Source organism: Salmo salar, chromosome ssa17 (assembly GCF_905237065.1).
Source record: "Salmo salar chromosome ssa17, Ssal_v3.1, whole genome shotgun sequence".
Taxonomy (NCBI): domain Eukaryota; kingdom Metazoa; phylum Chordata; class Actinopteri; order Salmoniformes; family Salmonidae; genus Salmo; species Salmo salar.
In genome coordinates, this window is record NC_059458.1 from 81541395 (window position 1) to 81562050 (window position 20656).

General features: G+C 42.6%; 1 protein-coding gene and 1 long non-coding RNA gene across 2 annotated transcripts in view; one reads left to right on the plus strand and one right to left on the minus strand.

Moving 5' to 3' along the window:
- Positions 1–12905, plus strand: part of LOC106596602 (receptor-type tyrosine-protein phosphatase beta) — a 159319-nt gene extending 146414 nt beyond the window's left edge. The window contains exons 18-22 of the mRNA XM_045700228.1: positions 3957–4099; positions 4376–4652; positions 4878–4984; positions 12185–12290; positions 12847–12905. Coding sequence (XP_045556184.1) covers positions 3957–4099; positions 4376–4652; positions 4878–4882 — 425 coding nt within the window. The 3' untranslated portion in view covers positions 4883–4984; positions 12185–12290; positions 12847–12905. The remainder of the gene's footprint in view (positions 1–3956; positions 4100–4375; positions 4653–4877; positions 4985–12184; positions 12291–12846) is intronic.
- Positions 12906–14406: 1501 nt separating this feature from the next.
- LOC123728284 (uncharacterized) lies at positions 14407–15429 on the minus strand. The gene is made up of 2 exons (XR_006760201.1): positions 14767–15429; positions 14407–14481 (listed from the first exon to the last, which is right to left on the minus strand). It is a non-coding gene; the product is annotated as an uncharacterized lncRNA (long non-coding RNA).
- Between the last annotated feature and the right edge of the window lie 5227 nt (positions 15430–20656).

A 20656-nucleotide genomic window follows, 5' to 3' on the forward strand; every position in this document is an offset into this window, starting at 1 on the left:
TAATATAGCACTGTGCCATGCCAGGGGATGGTCTGGTTAATATAGCACTGTGTCATGCCAGGGGATGGTCTGGTTAATATAGCACTGTGCCAGGGGATGGTCTGGTTAATATAGCACTGTGTCAGGGGATGGTCTGGTTAATATAGCACTGTGTCAGGGGATGGTCTGGTTAATATAGCACTGTGCCAGGGGATGGTCTGGTTAATATAGCACTGTGTCAGGGGATGGTCTGGTTAATATAGCACTGTGCCAGGGGATGGTCTGGTTAATATAGCACTGTGCCAGGGGATGGTCTGGTTAATATAGCACTGTGCCATGCCAGGGGATGGGCTGGTTAATATAGCACTGTGCCAGGGGATGGTCTGGTTAATATAGCACTGTGTCAGGGGATGGTTTGTGTGGATGATGAGGTTGCTGATGTTCCCATTTTTATAATAGTCAGCAAAAAGTGTCTCTTGATTTTCCATAAGGAGCTTCATTTTGTGATCTTTTCTTTTTACCTTTATTTAACGAGGCAAGTCAGTTAAGAACAAATTCTTATTTCAATGACAGCCTAGGAACAGTGGGTTAACTGCCTTGTTCAGGGGCAGAACGACAGATTTTTACCTTGTCAGGTCGGGGATTCGATCTTGCAACCTTGCGGTTACAAGTCCAACGCTCTAACCACTAGCCTACCTGCCACACTAAGTAGTGCACTTCTTGCCTTGTCATTCTTTACATACACAGGGTTCTGTATTTAATTACCTCTGAACAGCAGGAGGCAGCTTCTAAGGCCTCTCCATTTGGTTGGAGTAGACTGTTTGACTCTCCTGCCATTGTTGAGCTAAAGGGCTTTGACACCTCTCACTTGACACGTCAGTGCTAATTGAAGTTGTATCAAGCTTGGCAGCCTTAACTCAGCATTCAGTCCTTATAAAGTAATGTCATGTATTTTTCTTCTTGGCTTGTGGAAATAAAATATAGCTTCAGACTAAACATGACTCACTCAGTTCCAGGTTGAATGGTGTTTTCAGGTTTCTGTTGTTTTCCAGAGCATTTGCTGTGCCGCGTTGGAATAATAGTCTTTGGTAGTAAGCCTTCCAGGTGATTCCGTAATTCAGTCCAAAGTCAGGTTGTAGGTTTTGAGTTTTGGTTTGGAGTGAAGGTTATATTGTAGAGGGTAGCATCCTGTACATGTTCCTGACAATTTCGCTCTCTCTCTCTCTCTCTCTCTCTCTCTCTCTCTCTCTCTCTCTCTCTCTCTCTCTCTCTCTCTCTCTCTCTGGCTGCTAGTTTGTATAGGAAATCACTTGGCCACCATCAGCTGTCTGTCTTCAGCTTGACTCAGGATAATGCCAAAGATTTGCCCTCTGGAGTGGCTAAGTGCAGGCTACCAAGTGGTCAATATCAGCTGCCAAAGTGACAATGCCATTATCAGATGAGAGAGGAAGGCTATAGTAGCTAGAACGGTTCCTGAAGTCTGTCATTGCTCATACAACTGCACCAAAGGCCCCTCTAGAAGACTTTAGGTGAATCCCGAAAGGCCCCCCCTATTCACTATAAGGCCCATAGGGCTCTGGACTATATAGGGAATAGGGCTCTGGTCAGAAGTAGTGCACTATATAGGGAATAGGGCTCTGGTCAACAGTAGTGTACTGTATAGGGGATAGGGCTCTGGTCTAAAGTAGTGCACTATATAGGGAAAGGGGCTCTGGTCTAAAGTAGTGCACTATATAGGGAATAGGGCTCTGGTCTATTCCAGACGCAGCCCCTGAGACTGATTAGAACACTAGTAGGAAGTAGACAGGAGGTAGGAAGGCATCTGATGTCATCTAAAGTGGACAGGAGCAGGGTGACGTGTATAGGGGAGCATTGTGGAAGCAAGACATCCCTGTTAGCGGGTGCTAACCAGCCTAACTGTGGCTGTGCTGCCCCCCTACGGAAGCTACAGCCTCAGGAACACATTTAAATACTGATATCCTCAAAAAGCTCAGAACACCTGGGAGAGCAGCAAAGAGAGAGAGAGAGTGGGAGAGGGTGAGGGAGGGAGGGAGAGAATGATGGAGATGACACAGAGGGGGGTGATGAGAGGAATGAGAGCAGAAAAGAGAGATAGAGAGAGAGATTTAGAGAAATAGGCTGCTAGGCCAACTCAAATCCTCTCCCCTCCTCACCCTCTGCCTCCCCTAGGGGGATGGAAATGCCAGAGATTTGTGTTGTTTCTCTTTTCCGGAGGGAGGGAAGGAGGGAGGTAGGGAGGACGACATCATCATAACCAACAGAACATAATTAGATCAGTGGAGACGGTGCCATATTAACTAATACATCCTCCAGATGGCCTCAATGGATGGGACCAGGCATGGTGTTCTCTCTTTCACTCTCTCTTTCTCCCTCTCTCTACTCTGCTCCACCTCTCTCTCTACTCTCCTCCACCTCTCTTTCTCTCTCTCCCTCTCTCTACTCTCCTCCACCTCTATCTTTCTCACTCTCTCTCTCTCTCGCTCTCTCTCTACACTCCTCCACCTCTCTCTCACTCTCTCTACTCTCCTCCACCTCTCTCTCTCCCTCTCTCTACTCTCCTCCACCTCTCTCTCTCTCTCTCGCTCTCTACTCTCCTCCACCTCTCTCTCTCAACTCTCCTCCACCTCTCTCTCTCTCGCTCTCTACTCTCCTCCACCTCTCTCTCAACTCTCCTCCACCTCTCTCTCTTTCTCACTCTCTCTACACTCCTCCACCTCTCTCTCTCTCGCTCTCTATCTACTCTCCTCCATCTCTCTCTCTCTCCCTCTCTCTACACTCCTCCACCTCTCTCTCTCTCCCTCTCTCTACTCTCCTCCACCTCTCTCTCTCTCACTCTCTCTACTCTCCTCCACCTCTCTCTCTCTACACTCCTCCTCCTCTCTCTCTCCCTCTCTCTACACTCCTCCACCTCTCTCTCTCTCTCTCTCTCTCTCTCTCTCGCTCTCTACTCTCCTCCACCTCTCTCTCTTTCTCACTCTCTCTACACTCCTCCACCTCTCTCTTTTTCTCACTCTCTACTCTCCTCCACCTCTCTCTCTCTCGCTCTCTACTCTCCTCCACCTCCCTCTCTCTCGCTCTCTCTCGATCTCTTTCTCCTCTCCTCTATCTCTCTCCTCTCTACCTCTATCTCTCCCTCTCTCTACCTCTATCTCTCTCCTTTCTTCCTCTATCTCTCCCTCTCTCTACCTCTATCTCTCCCTCTCTCTGTGTCTTTCGCTCTCTCTGTCTCTCTCCCTCCTCTATGTAAGTGGACAGATTTACTAGTGCCATTCACAGCGTGGTTTATAAGGAGGCAATGAGCTTTCACATTTCTGTCAAGAGCCCTGCTGTTTCACTGTCTAACTGTACAACGAGACGAGCAGATACAAACAGAGAGAGAGAGAGAGAGAGAGAGAGAGAGAGAGAGAGAGAGAGAGAGAGAGAGAGAGAGAGAGAGAGAGAGAGAGAGACCCTATCAGGTGAGACTTAAAGAGGACCTGGTTGTCCAGAGAATCCAGAGACCACATGTAGTGGATGGGAAGAAATGGGACCAATCCAATTACAATCTGTCTCACTGCTAATCAACCAAAGAAACAATACAATATCACCTTGTCTGAGCTGGTCCTGATATAGAGATACAGTGGCATACATACAAATGCTGGAAAAGCAGTAGGAGTGTGATTCTGGGTCTAACAGGGGCCTATTGTCAAGTCAATCATTATTTGTCCCATAGCAGGGGAAATTGAGTTAGCAGTTTTGATATGTAATCGATATGATACGACATATATGATACAAGAGGAGACACATGGCAGCATATTTCTAGAACAAGGATGGCCAACCCTCCCCTGCAGAGATACTGGGTGTGCAGGCTTTAGTTCCAGCCCTACTCTTACACATCTGATTCAGCCAATCAAAGTCTGGATTATTTGACAGACACACCCCTTGAACCAATCGCCTGTCTGTTTTCCCCCCTTTAGGCCCGCCCCTACCACAATACGGGTCAATGAGAGGGCGGTACGCATCACCCCCTCCACCATTTTGTTCAAGTTCAACTGCAGCTGGTTCAGTGACGTCAACGGAGCCGTCAGGTTCTTCACTGTCATCGTGGCTGAGTCCAATGGTAAAGCTTCCTCTTTATTTACAGCTTCATACGATTGTCCTTTCTCAATACGGCTCAATTTATTTTCTACACAATTTCCTTTTTACTTTAACATAATGTTGGATATGTCTGATAATGATTCTGATGAAATGAAATACATTTGAACATTTGAATTTGAAAAACGTCTAAATATAATTGATGAGGGAGTGAAAGAGAGCTTTAAAAGGAGAGCTGAAGGGGATTTAGTACACTTTTGAATCCATCCAACTTTATTATTCACTCTTGTACCCGTCACAGACAATGAAGTCCTGCAGACAGAGCAGCTCCACCCTCTACCTTCCTTCCAGGACTACAGAACCAACAGCTCCGTGCGGGCCTACCAGACAGGCTACTTTCCCAGTGGCTGTGCCCAGGAACAGGGAATGGGAGCTGGGCAGGTGTTTGAGGTCAACCTGGGGGCGGGGCTGGATCGCCTGGGAGGGCCTTGTGATTCAGAGGAGGATCATGATAACGATCAAAACAGTGATCTCTACCACTTCTGTGATGGTCCTCTCAAGCCTAAGACTGCCTACAGGTAAACAATAATATGGCCCCACACAAATCAAATACTTTACCTAGGTTTGAATTACTTAAAAAAAATGACCATCCTCATCAAGTCTTACAGGCCATACTAACCCTTGACCTTGTCTAAGAGGGCAAAAGAAAGCAGTATATTATAGCCATTTATGCTCAGCAGGGAAATAATCTGATGTAAATTGATAGTAATGGAGTTAATGGCTGTTCTCTGTTCTCTGTGCAGAATAAGTGTCCGTGCCTTCACTCAGCTGTTTGATGATGACCACAGAGAGTTCCTCCAACCTCTCTACAGGGACACCTTCCTGTCTCCACCCATCAGGACACAAGCAGGTGAGCTTTACCTCTGATCCTGGCCCTCTCATTCTCCTCTCCTTCCCTTTCTCTCCATTACTCTGACACTTCCTGTCTCTACCCATCAGGACACAAGCAGGTGAGCTTTACCTCTGGTCCTGGCCCTCTCATTCTCCTCTCCATCCCTTTCTCTCCATTACTCTGACACTTCCTGTCTCCACCCATCAGGACACAAGCAGGTCAAGCCACACTATATACCCCTCTACCGCTGACCCTCATCCTCTAATCTCTCTCTCTCTATCTTCTCTCTCTCGCTCTCTTTCTTTCTCTCTCTCATCCTCTCTCACCACCCCCCTCCATCTCTCTCTCTCTCTCTCTCTCTCTCTCTCTCTCTTCTTGTTGTCTGATAAAAAAATAAAAATCTTAACAAGACAATCTGTATAATAAAACAAATCTCTGACCTTTCCAACCTGTTCTAAACTTACATGCAGGTGCACTGATTAAATGCTGCCCATGTACTTTAGCTCATCCATGACTCAAAATACAATGCATTCGGAAAGTATTCAGAGCCCTTGACTTTTTCCACATTTTGTTACGTTACAGCCTTATTCTAAAATGGATGAAATCGATTTTTTTCCAGAAATATTACATTTAAATAAGTATTCAGACCCTTTACTCAGTACTTTGTTGAAGCACCTTTGGCAGCGATTACAGCCTCGAGTCTTCTGGGGTATGACGCTACAAGATTAGCACACCTGTATTTGGGGAGTGTCTCCCATTCTTCTCTGCAGATCCTCTTAAGCTCTGTCAGGTTGGATGGAGAGTGTCGCTGCACATCTATTTTCAGGTCCGGGCTCTGGCTGTGCCACACAAGGACATTCAGAGACTCCTGCGTTGTCTTGGCTTTGTGCTTAGCGTCGTTGTTGGAAGGTGAACCTTCGCCCCAGTCTGAGGTCCTGAGCGCTTTGGAGCAGGTTTTTATTAAGGATCTCTCTGCACTTTGCTCCGTTCATCTTTCCCTCGATCCTGACTAGTCTCCCAGTTCCTGCTGCTGAAAAATATCTCTACACATGCTGCCACCACCATGTTTCACCGTAAGGATGGTGGCAGGTTTCCTCCAGACGTGAAGCTTGGCTTTCAGGCCAAATAGTTCAATTTTGGTTTCATCAGCAGAGAATCTTGTTTCTCATGGTCTGAGAGTCTTTAGGTGCCTTTTGGCAAACTCCAAGCAGGATGTCATGTGCCTTTTGCTGAGGAGGGGCTTCCGTCTGGCCACTCTACCATAAAGGCCTGATTGGTGGAGTGCTGCAGGGATGGTTGTCCTTCTGGAAGGTTCTCCCATCTCCACAGATGAACTCTGGAGCTCTGTCAGAGTGACCATAGGGTTCTTGGTCATCTCCCTGACCAAGGCCCCTTTCCCCCGATTGCTAAGTGGCCAGGCGACAACCTCTAGGAAGAGTCTTGGTGATTCCAAACGTCTTCCATTTAAGAATGGTGGAGGCCACTGTGTTCTTGGGGACCTTCAATGCTGCAGAAATATGTTGGTACCCTTCCCCAGATCTGTGCCTCAACACAATCCTGTCTCGAAGCTCTACAGACAATTCCTTTGACCTCATGGCTTGGTTTTTGCTCTGATATGCACTGTCAACTGTGGGACCTTATATAGAGAGGTGTGTGCCTTTCCAAATCATGTCCAATCATTTGAATTTACACCAGGTGGACTCCAATCAAGTTCCAGATATATCTCAAGGATGATCAATGGGAACAGGATGCACCTGAGCTCAATTTCGAGTTTAATAGCAAAGTGTCTGAATACTTATGTAAATAAGGTATTTCTGTTTTTATTTTTTTATAAATTTGCCAACATTTCTAAAAACCTGTTTTTGCTTCGTCATTATGGGGTATTGTGTGTAGATTGATGATGGAAACAAATGTTTTATACATTTTAGAATAAGGCTGTAACGTCACAAAGTGTGGAAAAAAGTCAAGGGGTCTGAATACTTTCAGAAAACACTGTACACTGGCAGTAACAGCCACCTATTACAGCAGTGAGATTGTGTTGTGTGCAAGTACTCTCATCCACTGATTTAGACATTAAACCCTGCAGTGCTATCTGAGAATATAGTGCTTTAATCTCCTGCTCAAATGGTTCCTATTTCTCACTCACCTCTGCTCTGTCTTAAACATTGATCCATCACATATAGAACCAGTAACATGGAGAAAATTAAAACAACTCACTCTGCTCCCCTGATTCAAATAAAAGATTGGGGAAGGGATGCAAAAGTTTTGATAGAGGACACTAACTAGTAGTCACAGTAAGGGGTTTATTACTATATTCACTGTCACAGTAAGGGGTTTATTACTATATTCACTGTCACAGTAAGGGGTTTAACTACTATAGTCACTGTCACAGTAAGGGGTTTATTACTATAGTCACTGTCACAGTAAGGGGTTTATTACTATAGTCACTGTCAAAGTAAGGGGTTTATTACTATAGTCACTGTCACAGTAAGGGGTTTATTACTATAGTCACTGTCACAGTAAGGGGTTTATTACTATAGTCACTGTCACAGTAAGGGGTTTATTACTATAGTCACTGTCACAGTAAGGGGTTTTACTACTATAGTCACTGTCACAGTAAGGGGTTTTATTACTATAGTCACTGTCACAGTAAGGGGTTTATTACTATAGTCACTGTCACAGTAAGGGGTTTATTACTATAGTCACTGTCACAGTAAGGGGTTTATTACTATAGTCACTGTCACAGTAAGGGGTTTTACTACTATAGTCACTGTCACAGTAAGGGGTTTTATTACTATAGTCACTGTCACAGTAAGGGGTTTATTACTATAGTCACTGTCACAGTAAGGGGTTTATTACTATAGTCACTGTCACAGTAAGGGGTTTATTACTATAGTCACTGTCACAGTAAGGGGTTTAACTACTATAGTCACTGTCACAGTAAGGGGTTTATTACTATAGTCACTGTCACAGTAAGGGTTTATTACTATAGTCACTGACAAAGTAAGGGGTTTATTACTATAGTCACTGTCACAGTAAGGGGTTTATTACTATAGTCACTGTCACAGTAAGGGGTTTTACTACTATAGTCACTGTCACAGTAAGGGGTTTTACTACTATAGTCACTGTCACAGTAAGAGGTTTATTACTATAGTCACTGTCACAGTAAGGGGTTTTATTATTAATATAGTCACTGTCACAGTAAGGGGTTTTACTACTATAGTCACTGTCACAGTAAGGGGTTTTACTACTATAGTCACTGTCACAGTAAGGGGTTTATTACTATAGTCACTGTCACAGTAAGGGGTTTATTACTTTAGTCACTGTCACAGTAAGGGGTTTATCACTATAGTCACAGTAAGGGGTTTTACTGCTATAGTCACTGTCACAGTAAGGGGTTTTACTACTGTAGTCACTGTCACAGTAAGGGGTTTATTACTATAGTCACTGTCACAGTAAAGGGTTTATTACTATAGTCACTGTCACAGTAAGGGGTTTATTACTATAGTCACTGTCACAGTAAGGGGGTTTATTACTATAGTCACTGTCAGAGTAAGGGGTTTATTACTATAGTCACTGTCACAGTAAGGGGTTTTATTACTTTAGTCACTGTCACAGTAAGGGGTTTATTACTATAGTCACTGTCAGAGTAAGGGGTTTTACTACTATAGTCACTGTTACAGTAAGGGGTTTATTACTATAGTCACAGTAAGGGGTTTTATTACTATAGTCACTGTTACAGTAAGGGGTTTTATTACTATAGTCACTGTCACATTAAGGGGTTTTATTACTATAGTCACTGTCACAGTAAGGGGTTTATTAATATAGTCACAGTAAGGGGTTTTATTACTATAGTCACTGTCACAGTAAGGGGTTTTACTACTATAGTCACTGTCACAGTAAGGGGTTTTACTACTATAGTCACTGTTACAGTAAGGGGTTTATTACTATAGTCACAGTAAGGGGTTTTATTACTATAGTCACTGTTACAGTAAGGGGTTTATTACTATAGTCACTGTCACAGTAAGGAGTTTTATTACTATAGTCACTGTCACAGTAAGGGGTTTTATTACTATAGTCACTGTCACAGTAAGGGGTTTTACTACTATAGTCACTGTCACAGTAAGGGGTTTTATTACTATAGTCACTGTCACAGTAAGGGGTTTATTACTATAGTCACTGTCACAGTAAGGGGTTTTATTACTATAGTCACTGTCACAGTAAGGGGTTTTACTACTATAGTCACTGTCACAGTAAGGGCTTTATTACTATAGTCACTGTCACAGTAAGGGGTTTTATTACTATAGTCACTGTCACAGTAAGGGGTTTATTACTATAGTCACTGTCACAGTAAGGGGTTTATTACTATAGTCTCTGTCACAGTAAGGGGTTTATTACTATAGTCTCTGTCACAGTAAGGGGTTTTACTACTATAGTCACTGTCACAGTAAGGGGTTTATTACTATAGTCACTGTCACAGTAAGGGGTTTTACTACTATAGTCACTGTACCAGTAAGGGGTTTATTACTATAGTCACTGTCACAGTAAGGGGTTTATTACTATAGTCACAGTAAGGGGTTTTACTACTATAGTCACTGTCACAGTAAGGGGTTTATTACTATAGTCACTGTCACAGTAAGGGGTTTATTACTATAGTCACTGTCACAGTAAGGGGTTTTACTACTATAGTCACTGTCACAGTAAGGGGTTTTATTGCTATAGTCACTGTCACAGTAAGGGGTTTATTACTATAGTTACTGTCACAGTAAGGGGTTTTACTACTATAGTCACTGTCACAGTAAGGGGTTTTATTACTATAGTCACAGTAAGGGGTTTTACTACTATAGTCACTGTCACAGTAAGAGGTTATAGTCACAGTAAGGGGTTTTATTACTATAGTCACTGTCACAGTAAGAGGTTTATTACTATAGTCACTGTCACAGTAAGGGGTTTTACTACTATAGTCACTGTTACAGTAAGGGGTTTATTACTATAGTCACAGTAAGGGGTTTTATTACTATAGTCACTGTTACAGTAAGGGGTTTATTACTATAGTCACTGTCACAGTAAGGGGTTTTACTACTATAGTCACAGTAAGGGGTTTATTACTATAGTCACTGTCACAGTAAGGGGTTTTATTAGTATAGTCACTGTCACAGTAAGGGGTTTATTACTATAGTCACTGTCACAGTAAGGGGTTTATTACTAAAGTCACTGTCACAGTAAGGGGTTTTACTACTATAGTCACTGTCACAGTAAGGGGTTTTATTACTATAGTCACTGTCACAGTAAGGGGTTTTATTACTATAGTCACTGTCACAGTAAGGGGTTTTACTACTATAGTCACTGTCACAGTAAGGGGTTTATTACTATAGGCACTGTCACAGTAAGGGGTTTTATTACTATAGTCACTGTCACAGTAAGGGGTTTATTACTATAGTCACTGTCACAGTAAGGGGTTTTACTACTATAGTCACAGTAAGGGGTTTATTACTATAGTCACTGTCACAGTAAGGGGTTTATTACTATAGTCACTGTCACTGTAAGAGGTTTTACTACTATAGTCACAGTAAGGGGTTTATTACTATAGTCACTGTCACAGTAAGGGGTTTTACTACTATAGTCACTGTCACAGTAAGGGGTTTTATTACTATAGTCACTGTCACAGTAAGGGGTTTTGCAACTATAGTCACTGTCACAGTAAGAGGTTTATTACTATAGTCACTGTCACAGTAAGGGGTTTTATTATTATAGTCTCTGTCACATTGGAGAACACTAAACATGATGACAGACTGACCAAGGAGAACACTAAACATGATGACAGACTGACCATGGAGAACACTATTACTATAGTCACTGTCACAGTAAGGGGTTTTACTACTATAGTCACTGTCACAGTAAGGGGTTTTATTACTATAGTCACTGTTACAGTAAGGGGTTTATTACTATAGTCACTGTCACAGTAAGGGGTTTTACTACTATAGTCACTGTCACAGTAAGGGGTTTATTACTATAGTCACTGTCACAGTAAGGGGTTTATTACTATACTCACTGTCACAGTAAGGGGTTTTACTACTATAGTCACTGTCACAGTAAGGGGTTTTATTACTATAGTCACTGTCACAGTAAGGGGTTTTGCAACTATAGTCACTGTCACAGTAAGAGGTTTATTACTATAGTCACTGTCACAGTAAGGGGTTTTATTATTATAGTCTCTGTCACATTGGAGAACACTAAACATGATGACAGACTGACCATGGAGAACACTAAACATGATGACAGACTGACCATGGAGAACACTATTACTATAGTCACTGTCACAGTAAGGGGTTTTACTACTATAGTCACAGTAAGGGGTTTATTACTATAGTCACTGTCACATTAAGGGGTTTTACTACTATAGTCACAGTAAGGGGTTTATTACTATAGTCACTGTTACAGTAAGGGGTTTATTACTAAAGTCACTGTCACAGTAAGGGGTTTTACTACTATAGTCACTGTCACAATAAGGGGTTTATTACTATAGTCACTGTCACAGTAAGGGGTTTTACTACTATAGTCACAGTAAGGGGTTTATTACTATAGTCACTGTCACAGTAAGGGGTTTATTACTATAGTCACTGTCACAGTAAGGGGTTTTACTACTATAGTCACTGTCACAGTAAGGGGTTTATTACTATAGTCACTGTCACAGTAAGGGGTTTTACTACTATAGTCACTGTCACAGTAAGGGGTTTATTACTATAGTCACTGTCACAGTAAGGGGTTTTACTACTATAGTCACAGTAAGGGGTTTTATTACTATAGTCACTGTCACAATAAGGGGTTTATTACTATAGTCACTGTCACAGTAAGGGGTTTTACTACTATAGTCACAGTAAGGGGTTTATTACTATAGTCACTGTCACAGTAAGGGGTTTATTACTATAGTCACTGTCACAGTAAGGGGTTTTACTACTATAGTCACTGTCACAGTAAGGGGTTTATTACTATAGTCACTGTCACAGTAAGGGGTTTTACTACTATAGTCACTGTCACAGTAAGGGGTTTTACTACTATAGTCACTGTCACAGTAAGGGGTTTATTACTATAGTCACTGTCACAGTAAGGGGTTTATTACTATAGTCACTGTCACAGTAAGGGGTTTATTACTATAGTCACTGTCACAGTAAGGGGTTTTATTCATGGATTTTTGTGTGTTATTGTTTTCTCTCCCAGAGCCCCTTGGCGGAGTCATCGAGGGCATCAGCGCTGGAATGTTCCTCATCGGAATGTTGATCGCCGTCATCTCCCTCCTCGTCTACAGGCAGAGAGTCCGTAAAGTGTGAGTGTCTGTCCAGGACTGGGATGTTTAACCTTGCCTGAGACCTGAAGACCTGTGTTACCTCTCTGGGATAATGCCTAGGCTTTAGCTCAGTGGGTTAACACAGTTTGATACTCCTTTGGGGACACAAACAAAAATAACGCTGGAACTCACATGTAGATGTATATTTCATCTGTCTTGAGCTATTAGAGCTACAACACACTGATTTAATGGTCAGCATCATCAATCTCAGTCTACCAATGATGTCTAACCTTATTGTAGAGTCCAGAACCTATCATTTATCACGCTAATGATTGTGTAATTAGGAATTATGTATAAATGACTGAAGAATGAGTAATTTGCTGCTGGACAGACGTGTGTGTGTGTGTGTGTGTGTGTGTGTGTGTGTGTGTGTGTGTGTGTGTGTGTGTGTGTGTGTGTGTGTGTCTGTGTGTGTGTGTGTGTGTGTGTGTGTATTGTGCTACTCATTCGGGCAAATCTAATACATTTTTACAAATTGAGTTAAAAAAATATATAGATTTATAGTTGAATTGATTGCATGGTTGTGTGTACACAGGGCAGTACAGGAGAGCCCAGTGGTACGGATGAGCATGTGGAAGCAGGGGCCTACATCAGGGATGTATGTTGGAGTCAGAAGGTGAGACACACAGAATCCTTTTTCCCTTTATACGCTTCCCCTTGGTGACATCATCCGCAATCATAACATTCAGTTTCACTGGTAGGTGGATAACATGCAGGTCTATTTACCAATCAGACCCAGTGACCAAGCTAGCGTAGCTACCCTTCACCAATGACCAAGCTAGCGTAGCTACCCTTCACCAGTGATCAAGCTAGCATAGCTACCCTTCACCAATGACCAAGCTAGCGTAGCTACCCTTCACCAGTGACCAAGCTAGCATAGCTACCCTACACCAATGACCAAGCTAGCGTAGCTACCCTTCACCAGTGACCAAGCTAGCATAGCTACCCTACACCAATGACCAAGCTAGCGTAGCTACCCTTCACCAGTGACCAAGCTATCGTAGCTACCCTTCACAATGACCAAGCTAGCGTAGCTACCCTTCACCAGTGACTATTACCAAGCTAGCGTAGCTACCCTTCACCAGTGACCAAGCTAGCGTAGCTACCCTTCACCAGTGATCAAGCTAGCATAGCTACCCTTCACCAATGACCAAGCTAGCGTAGCTACCCTTCACCAATGACCAAGCTAGCGTAGCTACCCTTCACCAGTGACTAAGCTATCGTAGCTACCCTTCACCAGTGATCAAACTAGCATAGCTACCCTTCACCAATGACCAAGCTAGCGTAGCTACCCTTCACCAGTGACCAAGCTATCGTAGCTACCCTTCACCAGTGATCAAGCTAGCATAGCTACCCTTCACCAATTACCAAGCTAGCGTAGCTACCCTTCACCAATGACCAAGCTAGCGTAGCTACCCTTCACCAGTGACCAAGCTAGCGTAGCTACCCTTCACCAATGACTAAGCTATCGTAGCTACCCTTCACCAGTGACCAAGCTATCGTAGCTACCCTTCACCAATGACCAAGCTAGCATAGCTACTGTTGATGATTAGTTATTTGAGAAGGAGACAAGTCAAGACGCTGGACCGGGTGATTCAGTTTATAGTAAGGCAGTTTATTATGAGACAAAGATATTTGGCAAAGCGTGCACGGACTCCTTCGTTTAGCTCATAGGGAACTAGCAGAAGAGAGCCCCGAAACATAGTCTACATCCAATTTATACAATGAAATAACAGTGTGTTGACGTTGAGTCTAGTAGGTCCGCTCTCCTGACTGGTCGATGAGTGGAGGGACGGTCCACTCTCCAGGTGGTGTCGACTTCCCATTGGCCCTTGGCAGTGTCCTTTGTCCTCGGAGTCCAACACACCTAAGTGTGTGTGTGTGTGTGTTTCTGGTAATTCGTGTCTGGGTGCTTGCGATATTCATGGAATGTTGTTCTTTACACCAGTGGTCAGTTCGTGTGGCTAGGGCTTAAGTCAGCCATCTGTCTCTGGGTGTGGTCGTGATTGGTATCAGTTGGTCGCTCAATATGTCTCTGGAATTTTGTTGTGTGCTGTTGTGAAACATGTTGTGCAAATGCCCTCCTTATATATCATTAGGTAAAACGTTAGATTATCTTTATTACAAATCCCCCTCTTCACGTCTGCAAGACGTGACAAAAAAGAACAATCTGCGGCACAGCGGGAGTGAAAACAAACAAACGGAAGTCAGAGACAAATGTTGTGAGTCCCCCTCTTCACGTCTCACCTCAGCAGATAGCTTGTCAAGTCTCAATAGGGATTAAAATCATATCATTTCCATTACAATCCACCCGTTTTGCTAGATATTTCACATACATTATAACACATCTATTTTGATTGGATTCAGAAATTTCACACAAATTCAAACTAATTCATGCATCCCAATAGATGGTCTCATCTAACATGTGCTCCTCATATTTGAATGAATCCTCCACCTTGCTCGGCGGTAGGTACTTGTCATCTCATTGATCTGAACTTTGACTCGGTCCGTAGCTCACCATCTGCTCCGTTATCATCTCTCTAGAGTTCTGGTGATTAAACCTCTTGCACACGGGACCAAACAACAACCACACAACCCAATCACACTCATACAGGTGAAAGCAGCCCATAATACAGTTCTTGCAACACTTTTCCATTTCCCAAACATGATCTGTGTTATCAAAAATGTACGTACAGCAATGAACCTAATCATTCTACCTACACCATCCTCTTTGCCCGTAACCTATCGAGAGTCAGTCTATTTTACCAGGTCATGAGGGAGGTGGCGGATAATTGGTCAGAGAACCTCTTTACTGCATCCCCTGTTTCATTCATGAATCTCTGTTGATTAAAATATGTCATTAATTCAATCCACATTATTATTTATTGTCAACTACCAAAATAATGTAGTGTTAAAGCCTTCACATATTTGATTCATAGCTTTGTATTCATCTGGAACTTCCCTGAGGATGCCAATAGCATCCATCTTGTAAAGCTACTCCCATCCTGGTCAAAACTCCTCCTGTGCCTACTTTAGCCTCCTATAACTGGCCTCTGATGACTAACTCGAACTGGTTAGACCAATAACCCCAGGGCGCAATTCCTAACCACCCTTTGTGGTAATTTCTGTCGTATGCGTCCTTTGCTGGTACTAGCCCACCCTTCATCAGTTATAGGTGCTATGAGGTTACACATTTTCTCCTGTGCTTTCAAACCTAAGTCAGTCATATTAACAATTACCTTTCCAGCCATTAAAATCATCTTAATTCTCGGTGCCATTTTTGTATCTATAACACTGGTATTCATCCGGAATTTAGGTGAACCGAGGTGGGTTGGCTGAGTACTTCAATCTGGCCAACCCATATTCCTGTACAGTTGTCTGCTTCCCCAGGAAATTGTTTAATGTTTACCTTAAAGTCTACATCTTGATCTTCTTTGATTCCTTATTCTGTACGTCACTCATCAGTGTATTATATAGTTTATCTTTTACTTCTTCTCCATGACAACGGTAACCTATGTTTAGTACCAGTAGGTGGTGGATCTGAATATATCAGAAAGATTAGACTATGATGCAGCTCAGAGTTTCTACTCTTCCCAAAAACCGTCAACCCTCTCCTGCCCTTAGTCTCTCTGCTTGGTACCACCCCATACTCACACCTCTAGGAGCACACACAGTGATGAACGGTCGGGATAGGGAATCTTCGTTAAGGAGGTAACCCCCGGACCCTGTTGGTATCGGTTCTTCTCCTAACTCTGTGTGTGATCAGCAGTGGTCATATGTGTACATACCTCCTTGCAGTGGGTAACGTGGACCCAAGTGACTCTCTCAGCTTTTCTAATGACAAAGGCAATGGTTTAACAGCACCTGGTATGGGCCTTCCCCACGGGGCTGCTTCCCGTCTTTTCTCCTCAGGGACTGGATCCACACCCAGTCTCCTGGTTGGATTGAGTGAATCACCTTCTCCTGTAAGTCACCTGTTGAACACAAAATCTTGGACATACGGGTTGGGTTAACAAACAGTCTTCTCATGTGCTCTGCTAGTATATCTTTAACTTCTATGTCTACCTGTTCTGGTGTCTCTATTCTCCCTAACTCTGGCATTCTATAGGCTCTACCTGATTAGCTAAACTGTCATCCATCATTTAAAGAGATAGATCCCAGTATCAACACTAGGGATTATATCTTGTCCTAATATTCTAGCTACCATAATCATGTCCACCAAGTAAGTTGGGAACACTTCTACCCATTTGCTATACTTATCTGTTACTGTTAAACACCCCTTCTTCCCCTCAATTCGGAATAGTTCAATAAGTCCATTTCCAAATGTTGGAATGGACATTCTACAAAAAATGTTTTTGTTCTAGTAGCATCCTATCCTGTTCTATCGCCTGCTCTACCATACTCCCCCTATTTATACATGGCTCAAGCCATGTATCAATTTTGCTGCATTTCTTAACAATGTCTTTTGTAAGGTTAGTAAATTATCCTTATGTCAGCCCTTCTCTTGTAGGATTGCCCCCTTTCATATACCACATGTCCAATTCTCCCTGGGGCATTCATCCTTAGGTACCCTGTGCATTTCTCTATCAAGTGTCCTATCTTCTTTAAGATTGAACAACTTCTTTCAACTAAATTATCATATCTTTTCCTAGCGAATTTTACCAAACATAACTTAAAATCAAAACTATAATACATGCCTATGGAGCCGATAGTCTCTCCATGTATTAATATCCTAACTAAATGAACCTAACTAAATTATCCTGCTATCTTCTATTCTTATGTCTTTTCTGTCTCTCCAGTGTTATTTCTGTCCTCACCTGTTTATAATTTAACTATGCTGGTCTCCACTCACTAACCGTTATCTAATTCTATGTTACTTTTATCTTCTCTTCCTTGTTTATGCTCTCCTCCTTCTACTTCCAACCCATCAAGGTCTCAGCAGTGCAGGGGAGTACTAAATGTCTCATGGTCTTATTACATAGCTACTTACATTTATCTCGATACCCTCAATAATCCTGGATTCCCTACAGATGTCATATATTCCTGTCCTGTTGGCTTAAGTCTACCATTATTAACCTGTTTTATCAACAAAATATAATATTACTATTATATTAATTCCACAGTCTTGTTGTGTTAAATCTCTTCCACTAAATACAACCACAGCTGACTTCCTAAGGGAAAATAAACTTATCTAGATAATGTAAAAAGTACCCCTACTTATCAAACGATATTCACGTAACATAATCAGATCAAAATGACTAATCTGAACTACTCCCCAAAGAAAAATTATTGTACCCTTTTCGTCATTTTGTCTTCTCATTGGTTCAAATTATCAATTGTGTCTAAGAACTTTAACTCCATCATAATTATCAGTTCTCCTAGCTTCCTTAAAGTTAGTATCCCAAATGACCTTAAATTCACCATCCAATGGCTTTTCATTGCGGCTGATCAGACCACAAAAGGAAAAGTCACCAGTGGGGTCAAAAAGTCATAACCCCTTTTCAGAACCGTTTTTTCTTTCTTACTACATTAGACAAATGAAAGCTAATAACCTTATCTACATTTCGTATCTCAAGTTCCCAGAACATTCCCTATCAAAAGAATTTCACGTGTTTAATTAAAACTCAGAAAATAAAACTTTAAAATGCCATGTGTGTCTACCCCTTTAAGATATCCTGTCCCTAGGAATTTTTCCCCAAAGAGCTAAGCGCTCCATATTCCATAAAATAACCACTTGGTCAGCATTTCCTCATACTACACCGATTCAGAAACCCAAAAGTTAACTACAAACAAAACCTAAAAATGCTTATACTTCCATTGTACTCCCCCCAATCATTAGTTTTAAACTTAATTGAACATGCGCTACCCTTGGATACAATACTGTACTTCAATCTATGAAACCCCATATTTTAACGTACTATTTAACCAATTTGACCCAAGATTGCTTAAAACCCTAAAACCCTTTCAGTTTGTCTGCAAACCGGCCCATTCTGTTTGCTAGGAATACCCTGCCATTATACACAACTGTGTTTAATGTGCACCGTCCCTGTTAATATAAAATTAACTCCACCTGTAATTCACCTTAATGACTTGATATATTTCCTTGCAATGTTCAATTCACTGGTGTTACTAAACAATCAATACCACGAATCAATAACCAGAATTTATCACAAAACAAAACGCTTCTTTCCCGCCAAACATAGCCCAGCGATTACCTCTTTTCAAACAGCGTTCTGCCTTTCCTCTATCACAAGATTAAAACCAATATTCCAACTGTATCTCTCTTTCGGCTTCACACTTATGAAATGTCTATGTCCTTATATGTACCATGTAAATCGCCATACTTATAAAAATAACATCATTCAACTCTTTCTCTGTATGCCATTTCCAGCAACAGAGAACGTATTATATCAAAATTCTCTCGCTATTATTTTCTAATTAGTTAGCCTTTCAATTTAAACTAATCAAGCTATCAAAACGTTACATTTATATCTTAAACAAACGCTAGCAACCGTATCTCTCCAGGCAAAACATATCTTCTTACATTTTAGTCCCATGGTGCATGGGCTGGGATCCGAACCCGGGCCTACCGCGTGGCAGGCGTGAAAACTAAACTATTCGAATGCATACTCGGGTTCAGTGTCTTCCACCTGAAGCAAAGGAAACATTAGGCCCCTATCAGCCTGACCAGGGTCAATAGCGGTGGTGATCAGCCTAGTAGTGTACACTCACAAAAATAACAAACAGGGGAGCTGATATCCCCAGCCTCTCCCAGGGAGGGATGTACCCCGACCCTGGGCGTGGTGCCTTAGGTCGTGGAAACGGAAGCCATTGTCCCATTTTCCCCAACTAAGGTTTCAGTGGTTGGAATCGAATTTATGTAGGGCGCGCAAATCGGCCTTGGTTTCAGTCAAAGTTCTGGAAGGGGTTGGGGCTGGAGTGCAATGTGTAAGGTGGTGCCAAGGTGCTCCTGATTTACCTTTGACCTGGACAGAGTGTGAAGTAACTTCCTTCACTTCGTACAGCCCAGTCCACCTGGGTTCCAGCCACTTTCTCTTGTGGACTTTGACCCTCACCCAGTCCCCAACTTTTACCTTCAGTGGTGGCGAGTCTCCCAACAGCTCCCCCTCTTTGACCTTGCGGATCTGTGTGGAGAGAGCTGCAGAAAGTTCCGTCAGTTTTCTCACATACAGACATTACAATTTGTTGTACATCAAGGGCGGGCATATGACCTCCCTCCCTTGGTGGACCAGGCATATTCAAACCTGCACATACCTTAGCTATTTAGCCTTAAGGGTTTGAGTGGCGCGTTCCACGAGGCCCTGAGATTGGGGCCTGCACACCTACCCAAATTTGTGTACAATCCCGAATCTCTCCTCCACCTGTCTCAGGTGCTTGTTACTGATTTGCAGCCACTTTATGACTGACTTGGCCTCCTCTCGTGCCTTTGGTATTGCTCTGGTACTACTGTTACCCACCCAACAAACCTGTCTTTCACTCCCACCAGGTACCCCCTTTCCACTTGCCACGTTATCTGGGCCCCTGACGGTGTCTTCCTTTTCTCTGGTTTTCTTCTTCCTTCTTAAACATGTGGTTCCTGTTTCTGTCCTTTTCACTTTCTATTCCCTTCTCCACTGCTTCCTTCAACCCTTCCTCCATCACTACCTTATTGCTTTATAATGTTCCTTTCCCCCACTCTATCCTGTATCTTCTGATCTAAATATTCGCTAAATTTAAGTTTAATTGGTTGGCTTGTCGCCATTATGTTTTAACGATTCTAGTCCTTTTAACTTTGTAAACTTAGCCCGTCGTTGGTTAAGACCAACGATGTATTCTCGGTGCGGACACTGACTTAACTCTGGTGCCCCACCCTCGTAAACAAAGTGTTACTACTTGTCTAATTTCCCAGGCAATACCCACGGCACGGCGGCCTTTTCAATTTATTATCACAATTATGTGGACCAAATTAGGCTCTAACTTAGTGTTCGGGGTCTCAAGGAACGGACCCTTATGTTACATACAATTACTCGACAGGGATTATACACTTTCACAATTGGGTATACAAATACAATTAAAACAAATTATGACACCTTCACTGACTACCGGGCAGCAAAGAAATTGACTGACATCCGGGACGGGGTTAACAATTATAGTGTCACGTCAGAAGGAGCCCCCGGGCAGCGACTAATTCGCTGACATCCGGGACAAGATTACACAGTTGTCAAACCGAGCAGTAACTATTTTACTGACATTCGGGATAGAGCTAAACAGTTATAACAATATTATTATATTTTTAAATTCATCCGACTTTTCATTGGTGGTCCCGGCAGGTTGCCACTCCAGCC